Source organism: Serpula lacrymans (assembly GCF_000218685.1).
Source record: "Serpula lacrymans var. lacrymans S7.9 unplaced genomic scaffold SERLAscaffold_5, whole genome shotgun sequence".
Classification (NCBI taxonomy): domain Eukaryota; kingdom Fungi; phylum Basidiomycota; class Agaricomycetes; order Boletales; family Serpulaceae; genus Serpula; species Serpula lacrymans.
In genome coordinates this window covers 1,220,761-1,247,576 of record NW_006763294.1, presented here as the reverse complement: position 1 = coordinate 1,247,576, position 26,816 = coordinate 1,220,761, and the positions used below count along the sequence as shown (strand labels likewise).

Genomic DNA, 26,816 nt, shown 5'->3' with positions numbered 1-26,816 from the left:
GACGGGGGGAACGGAATCTTCTGAGCTGTTACACTTCCGACAGTACTGCAGAGTGCAATGCTTCCTATTCTCTAGTTACTCACATTGGGCTCTAGGTACTGTATACCTGTCATACTCTTTAATAATCCAGTTACTCACATTGGACTCTAGTTTTCAATCTCTGATTGCTCTCAGCAAGTGGCTAGATACTTGCTTCAAGCTTTGTTCTTATCAGGTTATAAGCCCTGGTGCTTTATTGTGCTATTGTATAAGCTTAGTCATTCTTACATATTTGGTTATGTTTGTACACTTACCAAATATGGATATGTCAGATCAGGAGGGGGTGTCAGAATATACTCTGACATACCAATACTCCATAGGATAATACCTCTGATTTGTAAGCCAACCCAGTATGCAGCAGCTATACTGTGTAAGACATCTGTGGTTGCATGTGATATTTAAGATCCTACATTGTATAACTTTGGCCATATAGCTCAATTGGTAGAGCAGCTGGCATGTATCCAAAAGGTTCCAGGTTCAATCCCTGGTCTGGTCAATTAATATCCAATTTTATCAAACTTTGGTTGCATGACACCACTCCCCAGTGTACCTCTGTCTTCAGAACTCTGATTACTCCAAAGATCACGGTTCTGCCAAGCCAGGCATTCAATGCTTCCTGGTCAGTCTGACTCAACACTATAGTTGTTGTGGTCATCTTGGGAACAGCTGGTATTGCTTGTGCAGCAGTCTTTGTGGTTTCTGGTGATGAGGTCGGAGTGGGTTTCAGGGCCAAACCAAGTAAGTGTTTGACACAAATCCTTATCTGCCATAGTCCACTCAAGTTGTATATTGACCAGTTGGAGCCATCAGGCTTGAGTTTCGGTACACCAAGGGGCTACTTGCTGTCAACTTTGTCGACAGGCTTCATAACCTTTTAGCTGGTTCAGCAAAACAAGAATGGCCCAGAGTTCGACGGAAAACTCTGAGGCATCTTATCAATGAAAAAAAAGAGCTATATATCAGGTAATGGAAACAAAATGAAATATTGCCATTTGATGGCGCAGGCCTTCTACTAACACTGGTATCATTCAAACGGTTGCTTGATTTGCACAGCATCACGGATTTATTCCACAACACGAGCATGGTCATCAACACAGCCTGGTCCCAATCACGATGTGTCATAGCGTTGTCTGGCGAGTCAATACTTGCATGCGGCCGACCTGGACTATTCGTAGCTATCACCACGCCTTTTTCATCTGTGATGCTTTTGACGGTAATGAATGTTTGAACTTACCGCAATCGAATTAAGTTATGCACAGTGCCGCCTGATTTAAGCATGTAGAGTTGTTTCATTGATGGGCAATTGCAAGTCTCGGGATTGTGGTGTACAACTTGGACGTGCGTAGGTTCATACAGTGTTCATAATTACCTAGCGGAAGATGGTTTATGGACACAGAATCCTAAGCTGATTAATCATGGTTGACTACCTGAAGTAATTTTCGTGCGATTTGAATGAGTGACAGCCCTTTATGAACATCGTCGGGTATTCGCTTGTCAGCTGTATAGACGGAGGTGAACCGACAGACAAGATTCCGGCTTCAATGAGCTACGATCAGGCGGGACGAAGGGAAATTCCTCTCAAACATCACAAATTGTATATTTGAGGTTCGAGAGAAAATCTAGACAAAGTTGCTCGATGCCCAGGTCTCTATCAAAAATCCACGCGGCAAAAATAAAAGTAACTGACCTCGCTGCAAAACTTTAGTAACACAACAGGTATAATATGAGTCAATATCCTGTCCGAAGCTCAGCGCTCATTATAAGCAACTCCGTGCAGAATCGTATGCATACCTGCAACACTGGCACGGTTTTCACAACAAGACTCGGACGTTTTATGTGAAGGCCTAGGGCTGGAGAAATGGTGGAATGATAGAGTGGCGACGTGCCAGATACGGCGAGGTTCAGACCGGTCGCTGTGAGGCTAAAAAAAGAGAGACTAGAAGGTGTGTTTGTTTCCCTCTCAACGGCCGGCGTGCTCTCCTCACCCAGACCGTCACCAATTGTGCTATCGTGTGTTATCGAACATATCGTTGCGGTATTGACCTGCAGAATTGAGCGCAAAGAGTGGTATTATCTAACTTTCTTTGTTCTTTCCAAAGAACAATAGGCGTTTATACTTAACGTTACTTGCCCTGTTTTTACCACGACCCCTTCTCATCCCCGTCTCGAACCATTCCACGTCCTTCTTGTCGTCCATTCCACTCGTTTTTCACCTCCAACCACCATGGCTGCAATCGGCCAGATTATAACCCAGAATGTAAACACTAGGACGCTGGCGCCCGCTGCTGTCGGTTCTCAGGTCGCTCTCATGTCTGTCGTATCTGTACGTATACACTTGAGAGTGTCAATAAGCCATCTAATCTCATGAAATACCTCTCAGGTCGTCACAGTAGTCGCTTTTAATGTTTTACGTCCAAAAAACAAGGTACTTGACCCACATCTCACTTTCTTTTCTGTTGCTGCTCCCTAACCAACATCGCCTAGATCATCTACGAACCAAAGGTAAAATACCATGTTGGCGACAAAAAGCCTCCAAGAATATCGGATTCTCTCTTCGGCTGGTTGCCTCCACTCTACAACACACGTGAACCAGAGCTCGTCCAAAAATTAGGCCTAGACGCTGCCACCTTCCTCCGCTTTACCCGCATGATTCGCTATCTCTTCTCCATCATCGCATTCCTCGCCTGCGCCATTCTCATACCTGTGGACGTCACTTACAACCTTGCTCATGTGGATCCAGCAAATCGCGACGTTCTCTCTATTCTCACAATCCGTGACTTACAGGGCTCCACCCTCTTCGCCCACGTCGCGCTCAGCTATGTTATCACTGCAGCGGTCATGTACTTTGTGTGGAAAAATTGGAAAGAGATGCTTGCCCTTCGCCATGAGTGGTTCCGCTCTCCAGAATACATAGACTCGTTTTATGCGCGCACGCTCGCCATCACTCGCGTTCCCCGGTCTTACCAATCAGATGAGGGCATTCGTGCCATATTCGAGTCAGTGCAAGTGCCGTACCCCACAACATCTGTGAACATTGGTCGCAGAGTCGGAAAGCTCCCAGAACTCATAGAGTATCACAACACAGCTGTCAAAGAGCTAGAACAGGTCTTGGTCACCTATCTCAAAGGCGGTCATATTGCGAAGGAGAGACCTACAATCAGAATTGGCGGCTGGTGTGGCATGGGTGGTGTGAAGAAAGATTCCATCGACTTTTATACGTGAGTTTTGCTCCTCTGTATGTTAAGTCTTCGCTTATCGCTCCATTAGCGCTAAACTCAAACGAACGGAGCTCGCCATAACAGAATATCGAGCGCATATCGATACTCGCAAACCCGAGAACTATGGTTTTGCATCGATGGCAGCTGTCCCATACGCTCATATTGTGGCTAACATACTGAGAGGAAAACATCCCAAGGGAACCGATGTCGTTTTGGCGCCTAATCCAAAGGATATCGTGAGTTCTCTACTCTCGTCGCATCGCTTCTTTTCCAGCATACCCCACATTACTGGTCATTTGTCGTCCATTTTCCAAGTCTTCCTGTCCTGTGTTTGTATGACTTGAAAACGCAATGGCTAATTATTTCCCCCCACTTAAGATATGGCAAAATCTCCCTATGTCCCCAGCGGAGATATTCCGTAACAGAGTTCTCGGTTTTCTCATCCTGGCTCTCGTCTGCTTTTTCAATACTATTCCTCTTTTCGTTATCTCTATCTTGGCGAATTTGGCTTCGGTGAATATATTCTCTTCTCCAAATGTTACGAAATCGCTTACCATACTCGTATACGACACATAGATAGCCGCGTTTGTCCCTTTCATCGAATCTTGGTCCAAAGCCTCTCCTGGCTCTTTCGCAGTCATCTCTGGTGTCCTTCCTCCAGCGGTATCTGCTCTCTTCGCGTTTTTCCTCCCCATCGTGATGAGGTGGGTTAGTCGATGGCAGGGTGCGTTGACGCAGAGTCGGTGAGTGTTTTTGCATCTTCGTTCAAAATGCAAGTAAGAGGGAGGAGCAGTGAAGGGAGATAAATTGCCGAAACCTCCCTTGCTTTCTAACATACACCCACTAGCCTTGATCGCGCAGTCGTTGCGCGTTATTTTGCTTTCCTCGTTATTTCGCAATTGGTCATCTTCACATTGATCGGTGTCGGTTTCAGTGAGTGCTTCGTACACTAAAGCCATAATCTCACACTCATCTCACTACTCATTTATGAAATAGACTCGGTTCAAGAGATCATCCTCGAGATTGGTGAACATCACAGTTTCCAAGATATAATCAACAATCTGCATAGTAAGTCTTGTTATGTTTCAGTGCCTACCTCTTGTTCGCAACCTCTGTATTGCGCATGTCAAGGATGATGATGATGATACAATACTAAATCAAATTTAAATTTGGCAGCCCTTCCAAGTATTATCAACCGAACGTACATCAACCAAGCATCATACTGGCTGACGTTCTTCCCGTGCGTCCCTCCTTTTCTTTATCCCATGGGCTTTTCCCTGATTTGGTTGTGCAGGCTTCGTGGATTCCTTGTTATATTTGATCTAGCGCAAGTTCTCAATTTAGTATGGACGTCGTTCAAGACTCAGTAAGTGTTTGTCCCTTTATTGTTGCCCCTTTATTGTTTGTTTGCTCTGTCGCCGTACATTTCATCTGGCAGACGAGTTTTTCGTCGGCGCTACCATGTTTTTGAATTGTGCTAATACCCTTGTCAGTGTGTTCGGTCGTACGCCGCGTGATATTCGCGAATGGACACAGCCACCTGAGTTTGATTATTCCGTGTACTAGTGCGTTCACATCCCCGACCGCTCGTATAACACATTCTAATTGTCGCTGTTTCGCTTTGTTGCACAATAGCTCAAACACAGTAAGTCTTGATCTCCCCCTTCCCTGTATACATTGTTGCTCAATGATTTGGATTGTAGCTCTTCATGGGTACAGTCGCACTTGTGTTCGCACCACTTGCCCCTCTCGTTGTGCTGGCCGGTGCCATTGTTTTCTGGCTTGGTTCATGGGTGTATAAATATCAGCTCATGTTTGTGTACGTCACCCAAGTCGAAACAGGAGGGGTAAGTCTGTCTGAATTTCTTTTCAATCACTGTTGGTTCTGATACACATAAAACTAGCGTATGTGGAATATCGTAGTGAACCGCCTGCTAATTTCTGTCATTTTGATGCAACTTTTGATGGTCCTAAGTAGCTACTTTTTCCGTATTGTTAATTTTCGCGTACTGATTAAACCCATAAACAGCCATCGGCCTCCAGTATCAATTCAAGTCCTTCATGTGGCTCACCACTGTTCCTCCTATCCTCTTTATCATCGCTTTCAAGATCTACATTGATCGCACCTTCTATACCAAGTACCTCTTCCACATCCCATCCGAAGCTGAACTACGCGATGCCAAGATCCATTCGTCTCGTGCAGATGCGTCCGGAAATCGCCTCGAGAAGCGTTTCGGCCACCCCGCGCTGCATGCAGAGCTCTTTACTCCCATGCTCCATGCCAAAATGATGCCCCTCCTTGCAGACGTCTACAAAGGCAAAATCGGCAGCGAGGAAGCGAAGCTCAACGAATATGGCGGAAGGGGGATGGAGGCACAGGTTATCGAAGGAGGCATTCGCATTGCAGCTATCGAACAACGCGACCTCGAATATGACCCTGCTTTATACCAGCGCGATAGAGGCGAGCTTGACTGGGATCAACGATCGATGTCAACGACGGTGCTCAACATGCAAGGAGGTGGATCGGATGCCGCGTCCCTCTATGCTGCCAAATCTTTCTATTATGCCAACGGGAACAACGGACGTGCCTCGCCCGCGCCTTCTGTTTATGATCGATACATGGCCAAAGGCCCCTCTCTGTCGCAGAGCGATATTGAGTTGTCCAGACTGGATATGGCCAACGTTGACCAGTTGCCGCTTCTCAACGAACAGCAGGCTATGGGTTACTATGATGGACACCCGCCCCCGCCAGTGCCAGCACTGCCTCAATATAGTTCTCCAGTTCGCATGACCCCATCTTTGCCTCCGTCACCGCTGGCCCAGTATCCGCCCCCACCTGGGATGTACAGGAACCCCACTGATGGATACAGAGAAGCACCACTGCACCGGCCATATCCCCCTTCACAGCAAGGCACGAGTTATCGGGAAGAGCTTCCACCGCCTAACATGGCGGGGAGAGGAGTATACAGACAATAGGTGTCAGGCGAGCGTATTCTCAGACCAGGAAAAGAAGAACAATTTCTACAATAGAATCTTACTATTTATCTAATGCGGCATATACGACTCGTTTATTGCTTCTTTTGTGGCAATGCACCCCTCATCCATTTCTTCGCATATCTCTCCCCTTCAACACTCCTGGAGCGGCGTTCTACGTTGCTATTTCGCATAATCAACGCTCTTTTTCATTGTAGTCACAAGTACAAGTATAGAATACTTATGGTTTTCGTGTTTTATCTTCCGTTGGACTTATGGACTCGTGGTTTCTCATGGAAGGTTGATAGCCAACTTGTTTTGCTCGTACTCGTAAATTGGTTTTGCTCACTACGTTTACTACTAGGGGGAGTAGGGGCCCGCTAGTTAGTATTTGCTGGTGCATATTCTGTCGTATGTTTATTTCATGTAACTGTTTCATTAGCTACTTATTCGACAGGTCTATGAGGCTAGATCGGCAAGCCCTCTATGACCTCTCTTCACCGTATGCAGGCTACTTCTACTAGTAATAGTAATGCATATTTTGAACCTGCCGCTGAATCATGAGTGTGATTAAGGTGAACTGTATTAATCGCAAATTTGCGGATAGTCCGTAAAGTAAGTACATGGTTCATTTGATGTATTTAATAATTTCTCAGGGGTATTTTACCCAAGGCAAAGTTGTCAGCTTCCACTGCTGAGTATCGTGAGCAATGGAGGGGAGTATCTCGATGGCTCCTCCAGGGGATTGCCCGCTCACATCGTGTCGAGTCTGTTTGGTGAAGAGAAAGGCCCACGTCAATCAATGTTGCTTAGGACGACCCCAATCACTTACAAGGGCTATTTCAATGTTTGACATTGATGCACGCCTCCGAGCTGTTACGCTCTGCCGACTTTAAGTCAGGACTAGAGTTGCAGTACGTCGTGTGTGACCATCGAAATGTATAGACGAAACGTGGTCCTGCTCAGAGTCCTTGGCCATGAGCAGACGGGAATTGAGATTGGCTAGCATGCAATTGGCATAACTAAAGATATATATTGCCGTGAGTAGACTGTATGAGGGAGCTGCTAAGATAAGGACACACAGTTTGGAGAGAGAAAAGAAACTGGACAAAAAGATACATCAGGTGGGTACCAATATAGGCTGGGACGGTATGGGAATTAAATCGTACACGATGAGATGGGCGATATGGGTCCACCGATACAGAACGACAGCGAAAAGTAATTCTAGCAGGGTAGCTGCGACAGTCACCATTCCGGTTTCAATGGTCAGTTTGACCAGCTTGACAAGGATGGACTTGGTTTTGCTGATACCTGACCCAGATTTTTGGAGAAGGAGCTATAAAAATTGATGTCAGCAAACCGGGGGACGAGACTATCAGCAAGGTTACGCACCAGCCGAGTGGTTTGTATTGTAATTAAAAGGTCACACAAACAACTTCCAGCCAACCAAATCTACGCAGGGTAATGGAGATATCTTCGACTGAGATATAATCTCGGGATGACACTAGACAGGTACCTACATAGTCGATATTATTCGATGGAGTACCTCCCATCAATCCCTTTAACCAGCCTATCAGTTGATGGCCCAACTAAAATATATCTTACTGACCCTAAAAGCCCCGTATATGGCTACGAAACTTTGAGTGATGGATAACTGAAGAAATAAATGTGGTTTCGTCACCGAAAAAAAACATTATAGCAACTTTGGTCCAACTTACCAACATGACCACAATAGGAACAATCAGTGACCTTCCTATCACCCAAATTCTCCAACAATAAAAGGCGTGCACTGATGATGATACTAACAGGACGTTAATGGTGGGATATTCTAGACAGAAAAAAACCACGTACTCAATCCCGTAAGGACGAAGAGGGATACCAAGTACCATACACTAAATAAAACCATTTCACAATCTGGTTTGATATAATAACCTCCATCTATAGCACAAGAAAGGCAATGCACACTAGCTCCGAGCCAAAACGCATAAAGAGTGAAAGCAGATCCAAGACATTCCATCAAAAAGATGAGCCAGACTACATTATAGGAAGTTAGCTGCATAATGTGATAATATTGGTAAACTTACCGAGGCATTTCAGCCATCTTGGATCATTAGTAAACCGCGTATAGTAGATAACTATGCAAATCCACATATTAAATGAAGCAAGCAATGAGCGCTGGATGGGATACGCACAAGTTTGCACAATCAATATCCCAAATAGTCCGAAGCTGAAAGTGTACCCAAGAGCCTGTAGTAGCAGTGGGTCATCAGCAGATGGTGATAGAATACTCAGGGATGATTACGACGCACAATAGGAGTATCTCTGTGACCATGGTGGACATAAGATGGTTTAAATGTTAGTCTCGCGGGCTGACTTAAGCAAGTAAGGACTTACGGGCTGAACGAACTCCAGCTGCGATAATAACTTAAATGAGCTGTGTGATTCTATAGTTCGCAAACATGAGACCTACTTGGGCGGCGTACATGACGACATGACAGAATCCGCACTGTACGATGACCAGGTTACTGTGGACTGGCTATTCTTTAAAGAAAGGGTTATACGCCTGCATAACTCCACAGGAAATATACCCCGTTCATTTAGACCAACGGACACTTGAATGAACAGCAAACCGATATCAAGCCCGGGCCCACAACCATCAACACAGCCCCATCATGATGTTATCAGGTAGTATATACTAGTCCCCACTGCCCACCTACAATCTAAGGCACTACCTGACTTAATGCGTCCCAGATGTTTTCTCGAGTAAGTCGGACTGGATCTTGATAGTAACGAATGCTCCGCAGGGGTTGATGTTGAAATACCAATGTTGTGGTGAGGTGGTCCAGTGAGATATCGACGGGCATATCAAAATTTGGTCCAAGGGCGCCTACGTCTGACTTCAAGTTGGAACTGCCATTTTTAAAACTCCCACCTAAGTATAGTAACTTGAAAGCGATGCTACACCGCAAACCATCATCATGATCGTAGCTTCCAACACACGAATTCCATGGACTAAGATAAGCCAACAAGCCTGAGTGTGAGGTGTGTCTGATTCTGCTCAGAATTTGTTGTGCACTGAAGTCCTCGTGATGTGATCACCAGTAGCAGAGAGGTGCCGCATTATTCGTGAAGAGTTGAGCATACTCTACGACCAACTGGGTACAGTAAATGCCAGTGAAAGGAAAGGACTTTTACTGGTTACGTTACTGGCCACGGTTACCGACGCCGGTTCCATGTACCACTGGAGCTTAGTCAATTTTTTTTGAAAACATATACATTGCAAAAAAAGACGTGGTCTAACTGATCTATATAAAAAGAATCAAGACAAACTACTGAATAACTTGAATTTCAAGATTTAATGACTTTTTCGATGATCTCCTGTGCGGCTAGCAGCAAGCCATCGTTGAAGCGACGTGCCACTAGTTGTAAAGATATGGGGGCTCCAACAAATAGCTCGGGGTCATCTGTCAGAATGTACAATGGTCTCGCGGTCAGTATATTTCACCTCGGATACAAGAAATTTGCGCACATAGAGAGTTATTATACTGGTCAGAGTCACTCATGGGTTCGAATGATTCTCGAATGACATCAATGCTGGGGTCGGCTTTGAGTCCAGTAGGAAATACAAGGCCAGGATAATCCAGTAAATTCCAAATCGCAAGGTAGCTGTTTGAGGCATGAGCATTGTATCAGCTGCATCTTCAGAGTAGTACCTACCCCCAATATTTCATTGTTTCATGAAGGCCGGCCGTCCCAGGACCTGGCGGGCACAAGACCACGTCGCAACCAGCTATGTTCCAGTGGTCCGAATAATTAAAGCGGTATTTATCTCTCTCGTTACGCAACTAAATACATAGTAATAAATGAGCTATCGGCGAAGAAGAGAAAAATTAATTAACATACCGCGTGTATTCCTGCTGCGTCGTGATCTTTTGTGAAAGGTGGGCTGATGGCCCATTCCAGTAGGGGAGTGATATTTTCTCCTCCTGCATCTAAGTGACGCCTTACAATCTGGCCACCGTCCTCGAAATAAGTTTCTCGCTACAGAGACAATTAGCCAAACCTCTTATAAGGAAAGGAGGACTTACTATAATATTGTACCCCCGATCGTGGTCGTAAGGTATGTACTCAATAAGTTCGATGTTTGGAGCAACACTCAGCTTCTGCTTTGCAATCTCGAGTGCGCGTAGGATAGGAGGGTGAGGTAACACTACATTGTCGTGCGTCATAATACCCACACGTAGCTTCCTCTGACTAAGGTCAGGGACAGCACACGGTATAGGTATAAGCGACGAGTCTGAGAGAGCTGCACCAGCACTGTTAATGGCGTGCAGGAAAGTCTTCATATCGCGTGCGGATCGACACATAGGGCCAGTTGATTGTGAAACTCCATCAGCGCCGTATTGGCTGGCGCGAAGTGAGCCTCAGATAAGTATATCATTGGGGATAAATAAAAATACTCACAACCAAGTATAACCACGCGTCGGTAGCGTCTTTGCAGTCGGACATATGCCATACAACCCGCAGTTAGCGCAAGGTGCACGAATAGATCCCCCAGCGTCCCTGTTGCAACTCTGTCAAGATATGAACTGTTAATAGACATTATGACGTAACTCACGTTCCTAGTCCCATGCACGATCCTTTCATAGCAAGGAGCGCCCCTTCGCCACCGGTAGATCCACCAGCAGTGAGGTTAGAATTGTAAGGGTTAAGCTACCGTGAAATGAGATGCCGTATTCGCGATAAACAAATGAAGACTTACGGTACGACCGTAGAATGAAAGGCATTCGAGTGTCATACCTCCTTGAGGCTGAGTTGTTTTGACGTAGAAAACTGCCGCCCGTATTACTCATAAGTGAAACGATAATAGTATCGGCATACTCACTAGCACCGAGACTTCTAAGAATTCTGATCATGTCGCAGTCCTCGGTGGAAACAGCTAATGTGGAAAGAAAGGACACAGAACACCATCTTCCTCTAATAGGGATATGATCCTAGTCCTTATGAACACATTCCGTTACGGAGAAGCTAAAAGGGATCCAAATACCTTGACTGATATAGGCAAACCGTGAAGCGGCCCGAATACTTTGCCTTCACGCTTGAAATAATCATCTAATTCTTGTGCTTGAGCGATGGCCACGTCCAAGAAATAATCGGTGAGGCACGCAGTCAACTGGTGAGCAATAGCGGCCCGTTTTCCAAAAGCCGTGACAGTATCGACCGCGGTGAGCTCTCCTTTCGCGATTTTGTCGCAAACGGCAGTAGCGTCGAGATCAGTGATCGCGAGCTCATTCTCAGAGAGAAGACCACAAGACTCGGGGATTCCAGTTACGTCTAGTGGCAAGTTGTCCAATAAAGAAGAAGGGAGACGGAGGGTAGTAGGTATTTGCGATTCGAGTCTTTCTCTGACATCGCTCACTTTGGCGGTGAATGCAGCGTTTCCGGTGACGACTGGCAAGGATGAGATAGAGGACATGGTGTGTTGGATTGCATCCAGCTATTGCTCTTGTTCCCCTCATAAATACCCCCAGGAAGGCCACCTCGCTAGGAGGATACAAGGTGGCCGATGCGTCCCAGCGGAAAGACGCCAAACACTTGCCGTCTCGCGTTGATTTAGTTTGATGATTTGTATTTCAGAAGCCTTGATCAAGTCATATGCAAGCCTAGAACAGAAAGAAAAAGCATCGGGAAACCCAGTCCGTGGATATCGTTAATACAACGGATCTCAGAATGATTGAGACGTGACGGAACTCTGTGCGTGCATGTTCTCACCACGAGTCCTCCACGAGTTTCCACGACTAAGGGACATACCTGCTGCCGAATTCCGAATAGACCTTGAGTCAGCGGTTCTGAATGAAAAGAGCAACAGAAGTATCTTTGCATACATTTGGAAGGCACTTCACATTGCATGTCCGCAATTGGAGTCCCTTATGCACAACGTTCAGCGTTTCCTCGTCTCTGCAGTTATTGTAAAGCCCAAACGAGTCGCCAAGTAAGTCAAACCCTGAAACGGCAAACCCCAAACGTTACGAGATGCTATACTCGATGAGAACCGCGCTTTTTAAACCTGGTTATAGATGGTCCTGTGATCACATCAACCGCTTAGTGCAAGGTACACACTTGTATGCACTCTGAAAACTCGAGGCTTGAGTGTGATCAAATACTAGATGTGATCGCACCTGCAGTTTGGCGGAGTAATCCGGTCCTTGATATTTTGGTTCTCAGCGGCGCTGATGCCGCGGTGCCGACAGCCTGGTTACAGTAGAACGTTCGACACGTCTGCCAAAGCTTCAAAACAGTTTTCCCTGAAGGCGACACGGTCAGCATAATACACATACCCACGATCATACTTAACATTTGAAGGAGATGCTCAGATGCCCAAAAGTCATTCATGATCGTGTGACACCGTCCTTTCCGGTAAAAGAAAAGCTTAGGCGTCATGAAGAAAAAAAATCCAAACATGAGGTGTAGAGGCTGGGCGTAAAAATACAAAGAGAGGTAACTTCTTTCCGTCCAACGGTGATGGAGCATAGCAGATGACGCAAGGTCTAAGAAGTCGTACATCTGGCGTCCAATGAGGCCTCGTGGGACCACTCTATGAAAGTTCCCCTATCATGACTGCAAAGCCTTCCTGCTACTCCCGCCACTGACATCACTATCTTTTCCTTTATCCTTTTCCGTTCCAGGACCATCATCCAGGTATAAATTGTTCTCCTCGATATATTCCACTACGGCAGCAGGTAGGAGATACTTCACCGAGAGACCCCGGCGCAGGAACAGGCGAACTTTGGTGGACGAAACATCGTTTTGAATCAACTGAGGAATCAAATAGATGTTACTTCTCCATCGTGCCAAGCTGTCCGTAGCTTGATCCATGCCTGATCCTGCACGCTCAATTATAAATGTGCCGTAGCGTCCCAAGATGTGATCCAACTGCCAATATCAACAATGAGTGAGACTATGCCGTAAAAGCCAGATGCCGAAGCATGATTACAGAAAGAAGGCCGACAAAGTACGAGTAAGACAGTTACTCACATCAGCGTGTGACCATACACCAGGTTCAGACATTGTACTGATCAAGTCAGAACCAGCCAGTAGCATGACCCTGACATTACGGTGCTCGCCACTTTGTGTGTGAACACCGCCAAGGACTGTATTGATCTCGTAGTCGAAATGGTCAAGCACCACGGCTGTACGCTGGTAGCTTTGAAAAGCTTCCCAAGAGTCAATCATTAGCCACGAAGACGTTTGTTCCGCAGCGAGTGTGCACATGTTTACTCTGTTAAATGAAGGAAGCCTGATTAGCACGTTGTTCTGTTGGAAGACTCGGATATTTCTAGAAGGAAAAGGCGCTGATCAATGAGTTTAGTGATGATTATGTCTCCGCAGGAGATGATATGATCTCTGAGTAGAGGCATGCTGTGGACTACAACAAAGAGCATGATCCGATAGAACAGGCTGTGCTACCCTACGACAACATGTTCAGAGTGTTAAAATTGTTTGTTGTGGCGGTGACATTGGCAGGATAACAGCCTGAATGATTACGGAAGATAAAAGGCCGGGCCGGCACGCTTGACGCTCATGACCCGATAACAAGATACCACTTATCCATTGCGATACAAACACACTTGTAACTCTTATAAGAGATGTGAAGTATGAGTGTACCAGGACGGTAGTAGCTGATCACGGGTCTAAGCGTGGAAGCAGTGACAGGCGGCCGCAAGTTCGGCTGACCAGGAACGCAAGCTCAGAATAACACCATATTGGAAAGCTATGAGGACGCTCCGACGGCAAGACATGACAAGACAAAGACTCAACCCGCGAGGAAATGAAGGCGTGAGTGGAAGATACCCTGAAAAACCCTCACCTGTGACGGGCGTTGAGCAACCCTGGTTTCTTGTACATATCGCTGACAGGACTGAGATATCCGCCGACTATTTCGAAGTCTGTGTTCTGCCGTACGAAATCCTTTGCCATTTCGAACATACGGAGGTGGAGGTAGGTCACTGGACTGAAGGATCCACATGCGACAAGGACTATTGGCTGTTTATTGGAGTCACGGAGAGTTTTGTTGAGGCGGTGAGAGATAAATGAATAATTTGGGGGATTAGAAAAGCTGTTGGTTCGTCGAGCCACGGTCTCTTCCGCCATTGTGGTGGTGGTGGATATAGAGGAGGGATAATAATTTTGACAGATGTGGTTCGGGTGTCGGATGCTGCTTACTTTTAATACTGCACTGGACCCACATAAGGAAGGTCACAGCCACGCTCATTTCCTTAGACAGGTTGCTCGATGACTCGCTTCACCCGTACATACCAGCGCTCGTCGTCTCCACCGGCGTCAACAAGCACCCGACGTTCTCAGAAATATTCTATAATCCAGTGTCGTCGATGTACGTATTGTCTGACTTGCTCATGCGGTCATTCGGACTTTGGACGCTGCTCAGAATAACCTGACACTGGCAAATCTCAGCATAACTTTCATATGTGAACGACGAGGACACGAACATCTCATCTCAGGATCGCAGTACTCGAAATGAGCTAGCACGCGGTGGACAGCTTCCCAAAGGCTCTAACTTAGAAGCATAGAAGGTTCAGGTTTAGCCCTCCACGTTTCTGTCAGACTGCTTCCCTGTGTTCCCCTGTAAATCAATGGTATCTCCAATTCAGTACTCATCTTTTAACCGGGTATTTCCACATGTCCTCGAGGCTAACGTCTGCCATCTCAATAGCTATGCCGTCAATTTCTCAAGAATATCGCCTTTCTGGTGAGTCGAAGGCACAGAACATTCCGTACAGCCCCACACCCCAGGCTTTGCATAGAATTTGAGCGTCGATGTGTTGACGGCTGAAAAGAAACCAAGTGCGTAATATGGCTTCTTTACAATGGGGCTATCGTCATTGGCTGTGCGTTTTTTCACAGGTAAAGTCATATTTCCAACGAAAGACTACTGTATTACCCAGGGCAAGATACCTTCAACTCAGTCAAATAAGGAACTCAATGTACCCTGGGAACAGGAATTATCCGTCTTTCGCTGTGCAATGTACGACCCTAACAGTTTGCCGTCCTGGCGGTAATGCGACGACTTGACGGGTCTGCAAGTCGTATATAGACTAAAGCCGGACCGTGTACCCGACCTCATTAATCCAAGACTTTTAAACACAGTGGAACTTGTTCGTACCTATGCTTCCATTCCGCCACCGCTATATGCTTTCAAGGTTCTGCATCTCTCTTATTATGATGATAGGGTGTTTGGATGTCAATAACGTAAAATAATCTACGTTAGGTTTAACAATCTTTGTGCAATCAAAGCTTATCATGAACAATGATGTCGTATTACGAGGCTAGGGTTCAGGTAATCTATTTTCTTTCTAATTCAGCTACAATGAGCTTGCTGAAAACAGACTCCACAGTCGAGATAGGCAGATGCGGTCTGACGGACAACAAATACTCAGCCTGATATGTCTTGACTTGTCCATATTTGGACATTTCAGTATGGTCATCACTTTACTCCACGGCCACGCCAAAGCGAAGCGCATCTACTACTCCAACTACTTGCGACTCTTTCGGAAAAGACATGTAGGAAGCTCACAGTTTTGAAGGCAGCTGTATCGGTCTATTTTTGCTACTTCTTACATGACGCACGCGTAGGCAACGATGAGAAGAACTCTTATGAAATAACTGAACTCTTTGAACTTCTATCGATGCCACCACAGGTCACCAGCCAATAAGAGTTCAAAATCCCTTCGTTATTTCTGTCCGTGTCCTTAGAGAGGACAATTCATTTCTGCGCTGATGTGTTTATAACTTTTTCTTTGCAATCCAGGGTTTATTCATAACTTTGGACCATTAAGTCGTCTCGTTGCTCAAGAGACCCGGAAAGACACGGTATCCAAAACTTCATTTCTTTGCAATCCAGAGTTTATTCTTATTCATAACTTTGGACCATTGATTCATCCCATTGTTCAAGAGACCCGGAAAGACACGGTGGCCCGAAACCTCATTTCCTTCCCATACAGTGGCGTAGGCAACTTCCAAAATTCTACCACCGCATGTGAGCCCCATGACGACTCGCATCGCACACCCCTCGTTTTTTTGTACGCAATTCAACCACAACATTTCTCCTAAACGGCGTGCACATACTATGCCTATTATCATGATTATTATATTCCGCAGTATGGTGTATAAATATGCAATGATACAAATGCGAGAGGGGTAAACGGAACAGTGCGAAGAAAAGAAACATACGAAACGACGAGCGAATCGATTCGAAAATGTATAACAATATTTTACTTTTGAATGAAAAATAGTTGAGTTTAAAAGCCGGTAGAATAAGTAGTAATACACAAGATTCCGCAAGAGGGTATACGAGAGCAAAGCGTATTGACGAGATTGACTAGAGCCAAAGGGAGCATATCGAGGATATGAACAGAGGTATTGTAGATTGATATTGAAACTCGAAGAGAACAAAGAATCAAGAAGAATATAAGAATGCCTATTCAGCAAACTTGCACTTCCCATTCGCCGCCTTCGCCGCCAGCGGTAGGCATACTTTTTAGCGCTATCCTCACCCGGCGCTTGCCAATAGGACTCGAAGCGCCCTCGTTGCGCGCTTCTTGCATGTATCCAAAGATTGAGTCGGGCGCTTGAGTATTGCCATAACCTGTTGGGTCCCCGCTTTGATACATAGCCATAGGGCTTGCCATTGACGACGCATCAGACCCGTAATTCATGCCTAAGTCGTAGTCGGAATGACTAGTACCTACTCCAAGGAAAGGGCCCAATTGGTCGTACTCCCCTGACGTTGTTGTGGCAGATGGCGGCGGTGGGTGTGCCTGGACCGGCGATACCGGGTTGGCATAGTACGACGAGGAGAAAGAGGAACCAAAGGTAGAGTCCGATTCTGGGCCTGCCCACATTGCGAGCGACGAAGATGAAGTTGGTGAGCGTTCATCAGTGCTACTGGCGTGCGGAAGCTGCGAGGTCGTCGGCGTAGGATCAGAAGTGGAAGAGTGAATCCGGACACGAATTTTGCCGCTATCGGTGGGAGAAGCGTCGAAGGAGATATCAAGGCCTCCGAGAGCACTGAGGGCCTCGGAGTCAATGTCAGCAAATTCCAACTTGCGAGGAGCGGGGGTAGAAGAGGGGTTGCCAGTAGTAAGCCTGCCATTATCATCGATGTCGAGGTCCATGAAACCGGCACCATTTGGGTGAAGCGACCAGTCGTACTCATTAGGAATAACAGCGTTGTAATCGAAAGCAGACGAGGAAACTGGAACAGTAGAAGAACCTGAGAGCGGGAAGGAGAACGTTGTGGGAAGAGTGGTGTGCATTGGCATGGAAAGAAGAGTGGGCAGGGCGCAGAGGAGAACCTGCTTGCTTGTTATTCGGCCATGGTACATATCTGGTAAGGAATATGATACATACCATAAGGCCTAGGCTAGCACCAGACTTGTGTGGCGAAGACATGGGTACGGACCGAGCAGATGAGGTGGGAGGCACTGATTGCTCGTAATGTTCAACCTTCACAGGCACAGCTTGGACTGATTTCTGGGCGAGTTCGGCGCTCAATTCCCTTTCACGTTCTTCAGCGTCGGAGAGGCGAGACCGGAGTTGTTCGATTTCCGAAAGGAGGTCCTCATAGCCACTTCCACTTTGGGAAAGAGCTTGCAATCTAGCGTTTTCCTGCTCTAGTTCGTTTACGCGACTATCACACCAAGAAAATGGAGGTGAAAGGGGTGGAATAGAACATAATTATTACGCAAAAAGAAGTGCGATAAGGATTCCACTTACACTTCCATGGTCTCGAATTCTTCTCGCTTTCTTTGCCGACTCAGGAAGGCGGCGGCGCGGTTTTTTACGAGACGCGCCTCGCGTTTGCTGAGGCCGGAAACGTCGGGAGGAATGAAATCCTTGCTATTGATACGCTCTCCAGATGCCCGGGGTTTCTTCGTGACGCTGGCTGCGGGTGTACAAGCCCGTTTGGCAGGAGCTGTTCCGGTGTTGATGGACACTGACGAGCTAGGCGGTTCAGAAGAGGACTCTGAAGGGGACAGTGGCGACGGAGCATCAAGTGTTTCAGGAAAGTCGAACAGCTGATGGGTGGGCAGACAGAGCTGCTGGTCACCATCAGAACTGGATTCTGGAGTCATGCGCATTTTAAGCATTCTGGAAGTGGGTATCGGGGAGTCTGTGCTATTCGAGCCAACTGAATTTGGGGGAGAGGGTGGTAACGCGTAGTAGTTGAATGCAAATGCGCCATGGTGGGTTGGTGAATATGGAGACTGCTGGTGGTCCCACTGGGCATCACTGGGCGACATGGGAGAAAGTAAAGGGGCGTCGCTTGCGATGATCTGAGACATGGGGAGCGATGGCGGGTGTCTCGACATGACTGAGTTTTATATGAAAGGTTCCAGTGTGTTTGCAGAAGAAAAAAGGAGAGAAAGCAGCAGAGGGAAATTGAATCAAATTTTTTATGCATGCGTGGGTCCGGATTTATATCGCGCCTACAACCGCCAGAGCAAATTCCGTAGCCGACCAAATCAAGGAGACGTCTGATGAAAATATCACCTCTCACATGCACAGCCGTTGCTATTCCAGGACAATCTCTAATCCGTCTCCTTTTCTATACATGGCCTCTAACACACTCCTCCGCTCAGAGCCTATCCCTCAAACACCACTGCGTCAATGCATTCCAGCACACTGTTCCCTGCGCTGATACTCCGATTAGCCTGCGTAGTTTCCTGTTTTCCGAATACTTTCCGACCTCCCAGCAATAATCTCTACTTGTACCGCAACCTTGTCTGCAGAGTATCATCGAACTTACCCCACGCTGTAATGTGGGCATCCGAATCCAATGGGAGAGCTGCAGCATCTCTTCCGCGACCACCCGACTCAGTATCTTGCAAGGGTCTGCTCCCGATCGAGAAGCCCCTTTGGGTAGATCCATGGTGATTCTACTGCCCACCCACCTCTTTGGAATTGTACTTTTCATTAAAGCTTGAGGCTCATGGACATATCTCGGAGCTTGTCTTGGACCGTTCAATCGTGCCTCCAAATACCTTTACTAGAAAAACCTACATATCACGAGAGAATGCTTGTGGTCACTTTGGCACGTCTTTTGAATGGCGGTCCGTACCTTTGACCTCTTCGGGATTCATCGTTACTTATCTTATCAGACCAGGTCTAGTGTAATGGACCCCCAAATAGCTACGACAAAGGTCTGCTGTCAATAGCTACACGCGGAAAGTTCGGTCCCTGTAATGCTGCTGCATTACTCTAGAAGGACAGTTTGAACATTGTGCTCTTTCCGATCGCGTTAACATCGCGTGGTAGTAGTGATTTTCTTCCTCTCTTGGTATCCGCTCGCAAAGGCTAATCATGATCTCTCTCATTCTTCACATACTAACTCCTCTGAGGCTGTAGGCAGACAGGAGCACGAGGCTACCAGCTGCCACCTATCACGTGAGCTTCCACATTTAAGAAACGTTCGCATGCCTTTGAAACTTTTGTTGTAGCAGTCTTTCAATTATTTCCCAGCGTCGCGTCCGTCTCCCCGGTGCGCACATCGTCCTTATCGATGCGCCTCAATATCCCGTTATGGTAAAGATTCATCGATGCGCTCCCTTGAAACTTGCCTTGGGACTGTTCCCGTGGTCTCTTGCATCAGATCTTTTCGCTCTCGGAGTTATTACGGTGGTCCAAGTTGTGCCCGAACACAAAGAGTTCCGTGTGCTCTCCAGAACAAGCCCACCCTCACCTGTCAGATAACCTTCGCAGGCGGCCGCATTCCGAGCATCACGGTTAGCTATATGTAGTCTTCTAAGGAAACTCAAGGGCTCGGAACTTTGTCCAGTAGGATAGGCCCCGCAACTCAGGAGCCTTTGGAGCACGAACTATTTCTGGTGCATTGTCGAAGTAGGGGATAAGCTCCTTTCTACTTACGGTAAACAAGCTCTTTCACAGCACTTGGCAAAATGGAAGATAGACACGGCCAAGTTTACTAGGCTACTAAACATGGAAGGTCATCATCGGCGTGAACTCTCCTAATAAGAATAATTAACTGCAGTCTTGCTTTCATTGCGACCAAAACAGTGATGCGGAGACGACGCTTTTTATCATATTTCTACCCCACTTTTTTATTATTACCCCACACGAGAAGACTCATCCGCGCTGAGATGCACGGTGCAACTGATCGGATGACAATGTCTCATTTTGTCATTGTTGTCAATCCCTAAGGAACGAAGATAGGAACCAAGGTAGGGCCATCGCAAGGAAAGATGTAGTAATATCTGATAGGTACGATCGGAACCGTAGTTAATTAACTTGACTTGTTCCAATCACGTCGACCGTCGCAAGGGCTGGTGTTGGTGTTTGGAGTGGGCTTTGATTGGAGTGGTGCTGAGGATGGGAATAACCCTCGATTCTTTTCAGTGATGTCTTGGTAGTGAGGAGCTGTGAGGAGCCTTTAGCTATATCGTTTGAGGCGATCCTTGATTCGAAAAGACAAATCCCATTTCTGTAGATCAAGAAAACCGCGACGTACCGCGACGCGAGAAGAATAACAATATCAGTTGACCACTTACCGAGCGGATTTAATCGGACGTGACTGCAGATAACTTATACGAAACCCGCTGACAGTGTTCTGCACAAGTTGGTGGGGGCATTTAAAATTCTTTAAAAACGGCGAAAACACATAAAATGAGATTCAGTATCCGATGGCGACACGGGTCTAAGAGAAGACTGCTTCGGGGCTAGTCAAAATGTTTGAGCACGGGGCAAAGGTCAATCAGAAACTTTCCTAATGAGTGGATACCATTCGTATTCAGTCTATTACTGTGAAAACCAGGTTGGATCTCATATGCTCGACGTCTGTTGTGAGAGATCTGCGTAGGAACGTTCATCTCTATCAGGATGGAGAAGCCAGTTTATGAGGCTTGTTATTTCTCTCGGAAAAAATCGACAAGACTCACACTCACGGTCATGAAGAGAATGCGAAAAGCAAATTGAGGGTGATGACCTTTTGGTACGGAGAGTGATGTACGAAATATCCCGATACACCCGGGGGTGCGAGAACCGCAACTTGGCCAGGAGAGGAAGGTTTGGTTGTTCAGGCCCGTGAAAATTCCGATGTGCTCCAAAGTCTCCTATACGAACAGACCCTAAGTTGGTAAGTTAGCAATCGCAGTCTCCTGACTTGTAGAGTTAAGATGTCGAGATAAAGAAAAGCTGAAGTTTCAATGATGGAGACCCCTCCAGATATGTTGCAAAACTGAATAGCCCTAGTTGAAGCCAGTAGCACGAGTGGAGATAGATCTTGCCGGCTGCGATAAGCTGCTCATACAAAATTCAAGTTGACACAGAGCAGGAACTGATTAACTTGGAGTATGTATATTCGCTCTCAGTTGCTTATAGCTATATTCGCGAGATAAGAAAATAACATGCGGGAGGACGAATGAAAGGAGGTGCAAACGACCAAATGGGCTGGAAAGTGGGGTTAGGGTCAATTATGACATAACGTAGCCCTGTCTTTTCTCAAGAGATATGCTTGTATGCTCTGAACCGCACTCCGATCGCAATTCAAGTGACTGAATATCATCGATGCCCTTTAAAAGGCCATCTCCAGCTCGTTCTGAATCTTCATCATCTGTGGAAGAACATCCTTCAAAGCGGCCAAGACTCAGCTCACCGACGGAAATAATCAGTAATGCATCAAATACCCGTCCTCTGAAAGTGTATATCGTACCCGCCAAGATCGATTCAAAGACGTTCTCGAGCCTCTGCCGTCTGACAGAACGAAGGGATGCTATATTAGAAAAAGTGTCACCCAAGAAAGATGGAAACGGTACCGAAGTGGATGTATGCGACTTTGATCTTGAACTTTCTGGGGACGTGCACGAGGCCGATGTAGTAGTGACCGCGGTGCATATGAAACAGCGATTGGAAAGACATGTAGACTGGGAACTTGCTGTGAGTAATCCCCATTTCCTCATGAGGAAAAGCCTCGTCCCTACCGTCTACCTGTGTGGAGGAATAGAAAAGCAAAGCTATCGTGACGCCTCAATGGCTCGAAGATTCGGTCAAGTACGGCAGACCTATGCCCTGTGGCGATTATGCAGCTTTGAACGTTCTCCATGATGAAACTGTACATGAATGTCCTGACAGACCATCTTGCAATTCTGGCAGTCCTGAACCCGGCCCAAGTCATACGTCCTCGCGATCACCGTCCACTTCGAAACAAATACCAGAGGATGCTCCACAGCCAGCTGATATAAGTTTACTGACGCATACATCGCGATATTGTTGTTGTCGTGCATCTCCTCTCGTCTGTCCCAACCAAGGGCTGATAAAGCAACTCGATAAAATCAAAGAGGCCAGGAATTTGGAGGGTGAGGAGAGAAGTATGCTAAGTTATGCCAGAGCAATTTCTGTCAGTCGTGACTTGCCGATCCTTGTCAAACCAATATCTGACTTATTTATACTTTTATCGAGGTAATAAAAGGTACTAATCACCTAGCGCTCCTCCTAGCTTTCTGATAGTCTTTCAGCATTTCCGCACGTCATCACGCACAGTAATTTGAAGCGAGAGATTTCCAAGCTCCCATATTTGGGTGAGAAACTCTTATCAATGGTAACTAATCTTAGCGGTGGTACTTGTCCCCAAGTGCTTAAATATTATCAATTCCTAGGTCGAGGAGTTCATAAAAACAGGTCAGATAAATGAAACTCGTAGGTACTGCGCCTAGTGCCTGCCAGAGGAGTTTATCATGCGTTTTCTATGTTGTAAACAGAAGGAATCCTCACTTCCTCTAGATTTCAAGCTCTTTCTGCATTTACGACCATTCATGGAATAGGTCCACACACTGCAAGAAAACTTTATAACCTTGGTCTGCGTACCCTAGAAGATTTGGAAAGATATTATGAAGTCGAACCTGGCAGATGCGGCCAGGAAACGCTAGCAGTCATTGAAGCGGCTGGCAGAGAGAGCGATGAAGCCATTGTCGAACGGTCTATCAAAGTAGCCTTGGCATTGCGCCACGATTTTAGCCAGACGTGAGTTACTTTCCACATGTTCTGCATATTCATTCCCTTTGGGGAATACCTTCCCATCACCCGGCATTTTTCAGTGTCTTGTTGCGTACAGAATTTTTCGAGCTTAGTTTTCTCAATGACAACGATTGTCAGGATACCTCGTGCGGAAGTGGAAGAAATGAACAGGGTAGTGATGAGCGAACTAGAACAAATAGAACAGGGCTGCAAGAGTATCGTTGTTGGAGGGTATGTGTATGCGATCCACGATGTTTAGCAAAACTGATCACCCCTCTATGCGCACTCTTCATTCAACTTTTGAACAATGGTTATAAAATGAATCTATCATTGGTACATAGATACCGACGGGGTAAGCCACAGAGCAATGACGTTGATATAGTTATATCACATCGAAATTGGGAAAGTGGTGCCGGAAAAATTAAAGGGCTTTGCAAAAGATTTGTGCGAAGATTACACGAGCGTGGTATGATGTCCCAATTGCCAGTGTTGCCTGTCATATGCTAATACGTTGCGTATTCCCTTCCATTTTCAAGGACTTGTCACCCATGTCATGCGTGAGCAACCTGACTATCTTGTGCACATATGAGGAGTGACGAATATGTGTGATAAATTGATATCACTAGACCTGTCTGGTTTTCATGAGCATAATGCACTCAGAACACATCATTGGGATTCGTTGGAGAAAGCTCTAACTGTTTTCGTGCTTCCCGGAGATGGCAGTCAAAGGCGCGTTTACAGACGTCTGGATCTGATATTTGCGGCTCCCCAGGTATTCTGGACGGCCGTGGTAGGCTGGTAAGCATACAATCGGTTATGTACTAGGGATTATGGGATCATCGATTGTAGGACGGGGTCCACCATGTTTCAACGGGACTTGCGACTATATGCGAAGCAACAGAAGTGAGTGTCCTTTACAGCGTTAGTAGGTAGGTAGTTATAAACTTTGCTTCTTCAGGGGCTTCAAATTTGACAGCTCGGGCATGTACGGAAGTTTCAATTACTTTTGCTCGACATTCTAACAACTTTGTATAGATCGCGGCGACACGATTCAAAACTTTTCTTCCCAAAAACTGAAAGGGAAGTGTTCGAGTTGTTGGGGTTAGTATACGTGCACCCCACCTTGCGCAATGCCGATATTTAACTCTTCGAAGCTAACTTTATAATTGATTATTTCTGTATCACTTTGTACCTTTGATTCTGCTTTATGTTACTTCATAGGCAGCATCATCCTGTGAATTATGTATATATGATTATCTTGAGTATCCCTGCAAAGCTAATTGGCAAAGGCTTGTATGCTGGTCAAAGCTTTGCCGAGGATGAGACCATGGATGTCCTGAAATTTAAAGAAATGTCAGCAAAAACATATTCGAATATACCAAGCGATGAAGGTGGACGAACGTGTGTTCCTATTAAAAATTCAAGTCAGCACGAGTGTGACTAGTATTTGGGGTATAAGTTACCTTCATATGTATTGGTTACTTGTAAGTTGGCCACATGGCGCCCAACGTGGTATCTAAAACCAAACAGTGAGAAAAAATAAGAACAAAACCTATACAGAGTATACATACTCATCTGAACACGCATTTCCACCCAGGATATCCAAGATAGTCCTAGCATGCTGTAGTGCCTTTCCACAATTGTTTCGCTTCACCATGCTGACCATCTCTGGGGCCAATTTCCCTGCATCCTTGAGCCTGCCTACCTGAAGACTCGCCTGGAGTCCCAAAGCAACTTCGCTTTGAGCGTCGACCAACTTCTTTTGAACAAGTTGGAAGGAAGCTAATGGTCGCTTGAATTGTTTGCGCTCAAGCGCATACGCCAGCGTCCAGTGGATACAGTCTTCCAGCGCTCCCATGACACCCCATGAAATACCATAACTACAATCATAGGATTAATATATAGAGAGAAATAGTTAAAATGTGGTGGGACTTTACCGTGCACTATTCAGACACGAGAAAGCGGCGCTAAGACCCTTAGCCTTGGGTAGTAGGGCATCATGAGTTACTTTGACGGAATCCATGAAAATCGAGCCGGTGATGGATGCTCTAAGTGCGACCTTGTTTTTAATGGCTGGTGCTTCAAGTCCTTTCATGCCCTATATCAAAAATTAGAACTTGTGCAAACAGGGTTACTAATGGCAAACCTTTTCGAGTATGAATCCTCTCACTTTCTCATCCCACTTGCAACGTGCCCAAATGATAAACACGTCACTAAGTATGAAGATATGAATTTCAGTATAAGAACAGAATGAATGCGGTATAGGCGTACGCGACTGGGGCATTTGATATCCAGGTCTTACTCCCGTTGATGATGAACCCACCGTCAGTCTCTTCAGCGGTTGTTTCCATTCCAGCAGGATCTGAGCCATGATTTGGCTCAGTGAGACCCTGTCATTGAAAGCATGATAAGTAATCGGTTGACGTGGGTATTTACGTTGACCTACGAAACAACCCACAAGCTCTCCTTTAGCTGTAGATCACATTTATCAGCCACAAGTAGATCAATCCTGAAAAGGCACAGACCAAGACGAGGTAGGTACTTCTCCTTCTGCAAGTCAGAGCCAAATTCGTTGATAGGATGCATGACAAGTGAAGATTGCACAGACGCTGTTGAACGATACCCAGAATCGACTCTTCATATATAGTCAGTAAGTCTCCAATATATATAGTAGTACTGTATAGTTACCGTTCAATCTCCCTAGCAATGAGACCGTACGAAACGTTGTTGACTCCAGCACAACCATAACCTTGAATTGTAGGCCCCAAAAGACCAAGTTTTCCCATTTCTGGTAGAATGTCATGATTGAACTCTATAATCGAATATCGTGAGCTGTGATGACTTTGCTACACCAAATAAACTCACGTTCGGTACGCCATCCTTCTAGAACACGAGGGAAAAGGTTTTCCTACTGAGACGAATTTGTAAATATTTTCATGATACGATTTAATGGTGGTTGTGAACGGTGTGTTCTCCACTGGCAGTTGAATCATGGAACGATGACTTGCCTGGCAATATTCACGTGCAGTATCGCTTGGAATGCAATAATTAGCTTCCAAGTGTGTCACAAACAGGCGCTCCTACGTACCGAATGGCAACCTCCTCCTCACTTAGCATGGATTCTAAGTTTAGCGGATCCTAGGTCGAGGCTCCTAATGTTAGCGCTGGAAAGATTATAAACAGATACAATGCTCACATCACTGTTATACTTGACGTAACCTGCAGTATGGATGAGTTCAAGATTGATATAGATGCACAGCAACAAAGCTTACCACTTCGTCCGACAGCTGAGGATGAGAACAGCGCTGGTTGGTTCGGATTTAGGTAGGACTTGGTACCGATACGGCGAGCGACACCGAGTCGTCGTGCAGAAGACAACAAAGACATATCTGACTGTTTTCTGTAACAAAAGCTAGACAAGCAATAGTTAGAAGGTGATACAATGCAAGTTCGAGTTGTGCGGAGGCAAGAGTTGACTCGGAGCTCGGAACTCAAGCTAGCCGGAACGGAACTACAACCTGAGGAAAGCATAAACTAGGG

At 46.1% G+C, this 26,816-nt stretch overlaps 7 protein-coding genes across 7 annotated transcripts; 2 read left to right on the top strand and 5 right to left on the bottom strand.

Annotated features, from left to right (window-relative positions):
• Window positions 1-2,073: 2,073 nt before the first annotated feature.
• On the top strand, window positions 2,074-6,785 carry SERLADRAFT_447674 (uncharacterized protein; the record flags this gene model as incomplete). The annotated part of the gene is made up of 15 exons (XM_007316589.1): window positions 2,074-2,362; window positions 2,420-2,464; window positions 2,524-3,257; window positions 3,307-3,493; window positions 3,636-3,770; window positions 3,834-4,000; window positions 4,105-4,190; window positions 4,254-4,325; window positions 4,434-4,497; window positions 4,552-4,623; window positions 4,751-4,822; window positions 4,893-4,902; window positions 4,961-5,104; window positions 5,162-5,231; window positions 5,287-6,785. The coding sequence occupies 15 exons, from the start codon at window positions 2,264-2,266 to the stop codon at window positions 6,231-6,233; spliced, it is 2,904 nt and encodes a 967-aa protein (XP_007316651.1).
• Window positions 6,786-6,793: 8 nt separating this feature from the next.
• Window positions 6,794-9,125, bottom strand: SERLADRAFT_463586 (uncharacterized protein; the record flags this gene model as incomplete). Its single annotated transcript, XM_007316588.1, has 12 exons — window positions 6,794-6,999; window positions 7,063-7,252; window positions 7,313-7,333; window positions 7,400-7,566; window positions 7,623-7,682; window positions 7,751-7,789; window positions 7,840-7,884; window positions 7,949-8,031; window positions 8,082-8,264; window positions 8,315-8,365; window positions 8,423-8,477; window positions 8,659-9,125. The coding sequence occupies 11 exons, from the start codon at window positions 8,713-8,715 to the stop codon at window positions 7,123-7,125; spliced, it is 891 nt and encodes a 296-aa protein (XP_007316650.1).
• A 453-nt stretch (window positions 9,126-9,578) lies between these two features.
• On the bottom strand, window positions 9,579-11,706 carry SERLADRAFT_436287 (uncharacterized protein; the record flags this gene model as incomplete). The annotated part of the gene is made up of 10 exons (XM_007316587.1): window positions 9,579-9,694; window positions 9,760-9,896; window positions 9,948-10,075; window positions 10,134-10,271; window positions 10,319-10,637; window positions 10,695-10,793; window positions 10,849-10,943; window positions 10,993-11,063; window positions 11,116-11,224; window positions 11,278-11,706. 10 exons carry the CDS (start codon window positions 11,704-11,706, stop codon window positions 9,579-9,581), a joined length of 1,641 nt encoding a protein of 546 aa, XP_007316649.1.
• A 915-nt stretch (window positions 11,707-12,621) lies between these two features.
• Window positions 12,622-14,426, bottom strand: SERLADRAFT_463580 (uncharacterized protein; the record flags this gene model as incomplete). Its single annotated transcript, XM_007316586.1, has 4 exons — window positions 12,622-12,864; window positions 12,887-13,163; window positions 13,266-13,509; window positions 14,098-14,426. 4 exons carry the CDS (start codon window positions 14,379-14,381, stop codon window positions 12,779-12,781), a joined length of 891 nt encoding a protein of 296 aa, XP_007316648.1.
• A 2,303-nt stretch (window positions 14,427-16,729) lies between these two features.
• Window positions 16,730-18,619, bottom strand: SERLADRAFT_436285 (uncharacterized protein; the record flags this gene model as incomplete). Its single annotated transcript, XM_007316585.1, has 3 exons — window positions 16,730-17,602; window positions 17,658-17,937; window positions 18,024-18,619. The coding sequence occupies 3 exons, from the start codon at window positions 18,617-18,619 to the stop codon at window positions 16,730-16,732; spliced, it is 1,749 nt and encodes a 582-aa protein (XP_007316647.1).
• Window positions 18,620-21,830: 3,211 nt separating this feature from the next.
• Window positions 21,831-24,461, top strand: SERLADRAFT_447668 (uncharacterized protein; the record flags this gene model as incomplete). Its single annotated transcript, XM_007316584.1, has 12 exons — window positions 21,831-22,199; window positions 22,267-22,659; window positions 22,722-22,731; window positions 22,778-22,860; window positions 22,919-22,958; window positions 23,021-23,282; window positions 23,415-23,507; window positions 23,618-23,742; window positions 23,813-23,833; window positions 23,903-24,074; window positions 24,126-24,205; window positions 24,312-24,461. 11 exons carry the CDS (start codon window positions 21,831-21,833, stop codon window positions 24,181-24,183), a joined length of 1,626 nt encoding a protein of 541 aa, XP_007316646.1.
• Window positions 24,462-24,472: 11 nt separating this feature from the next.
• Window positions 24,473-26,763, bottom strand: SERLADRAFT_463568 (uncharacterized protein; the record flags this gene model as incomplete). Its single annotated transcript, XM_007316583.1, has 14 exons — window positions 24,473-24,685; window positions 24,740-24,792; window positions 24,848-25,156; window positions 25,214-25,374; window positions 25,423-25,489; window positions 25,548-25,666; window positions 25,723-25,748; window positions 25,802-25,911; window positions 25,965-26,088; window positions 26,142-26,184; window positions 26,285-26,309; window positions 26,365-26,414; window positions 26,473-26,495; window positions 26,549-26,763. The coding sequence occupies 14 exons, from the start codon at window positions 26,661-26,663 to the stop codon at window positions 24,579-24,581; spliced, it is 1,332 nt and encodes a 443-aa protein (XP_007316645.1).
• Window positions 26,764-26,816: the final 53 nt, after the last annotated feature.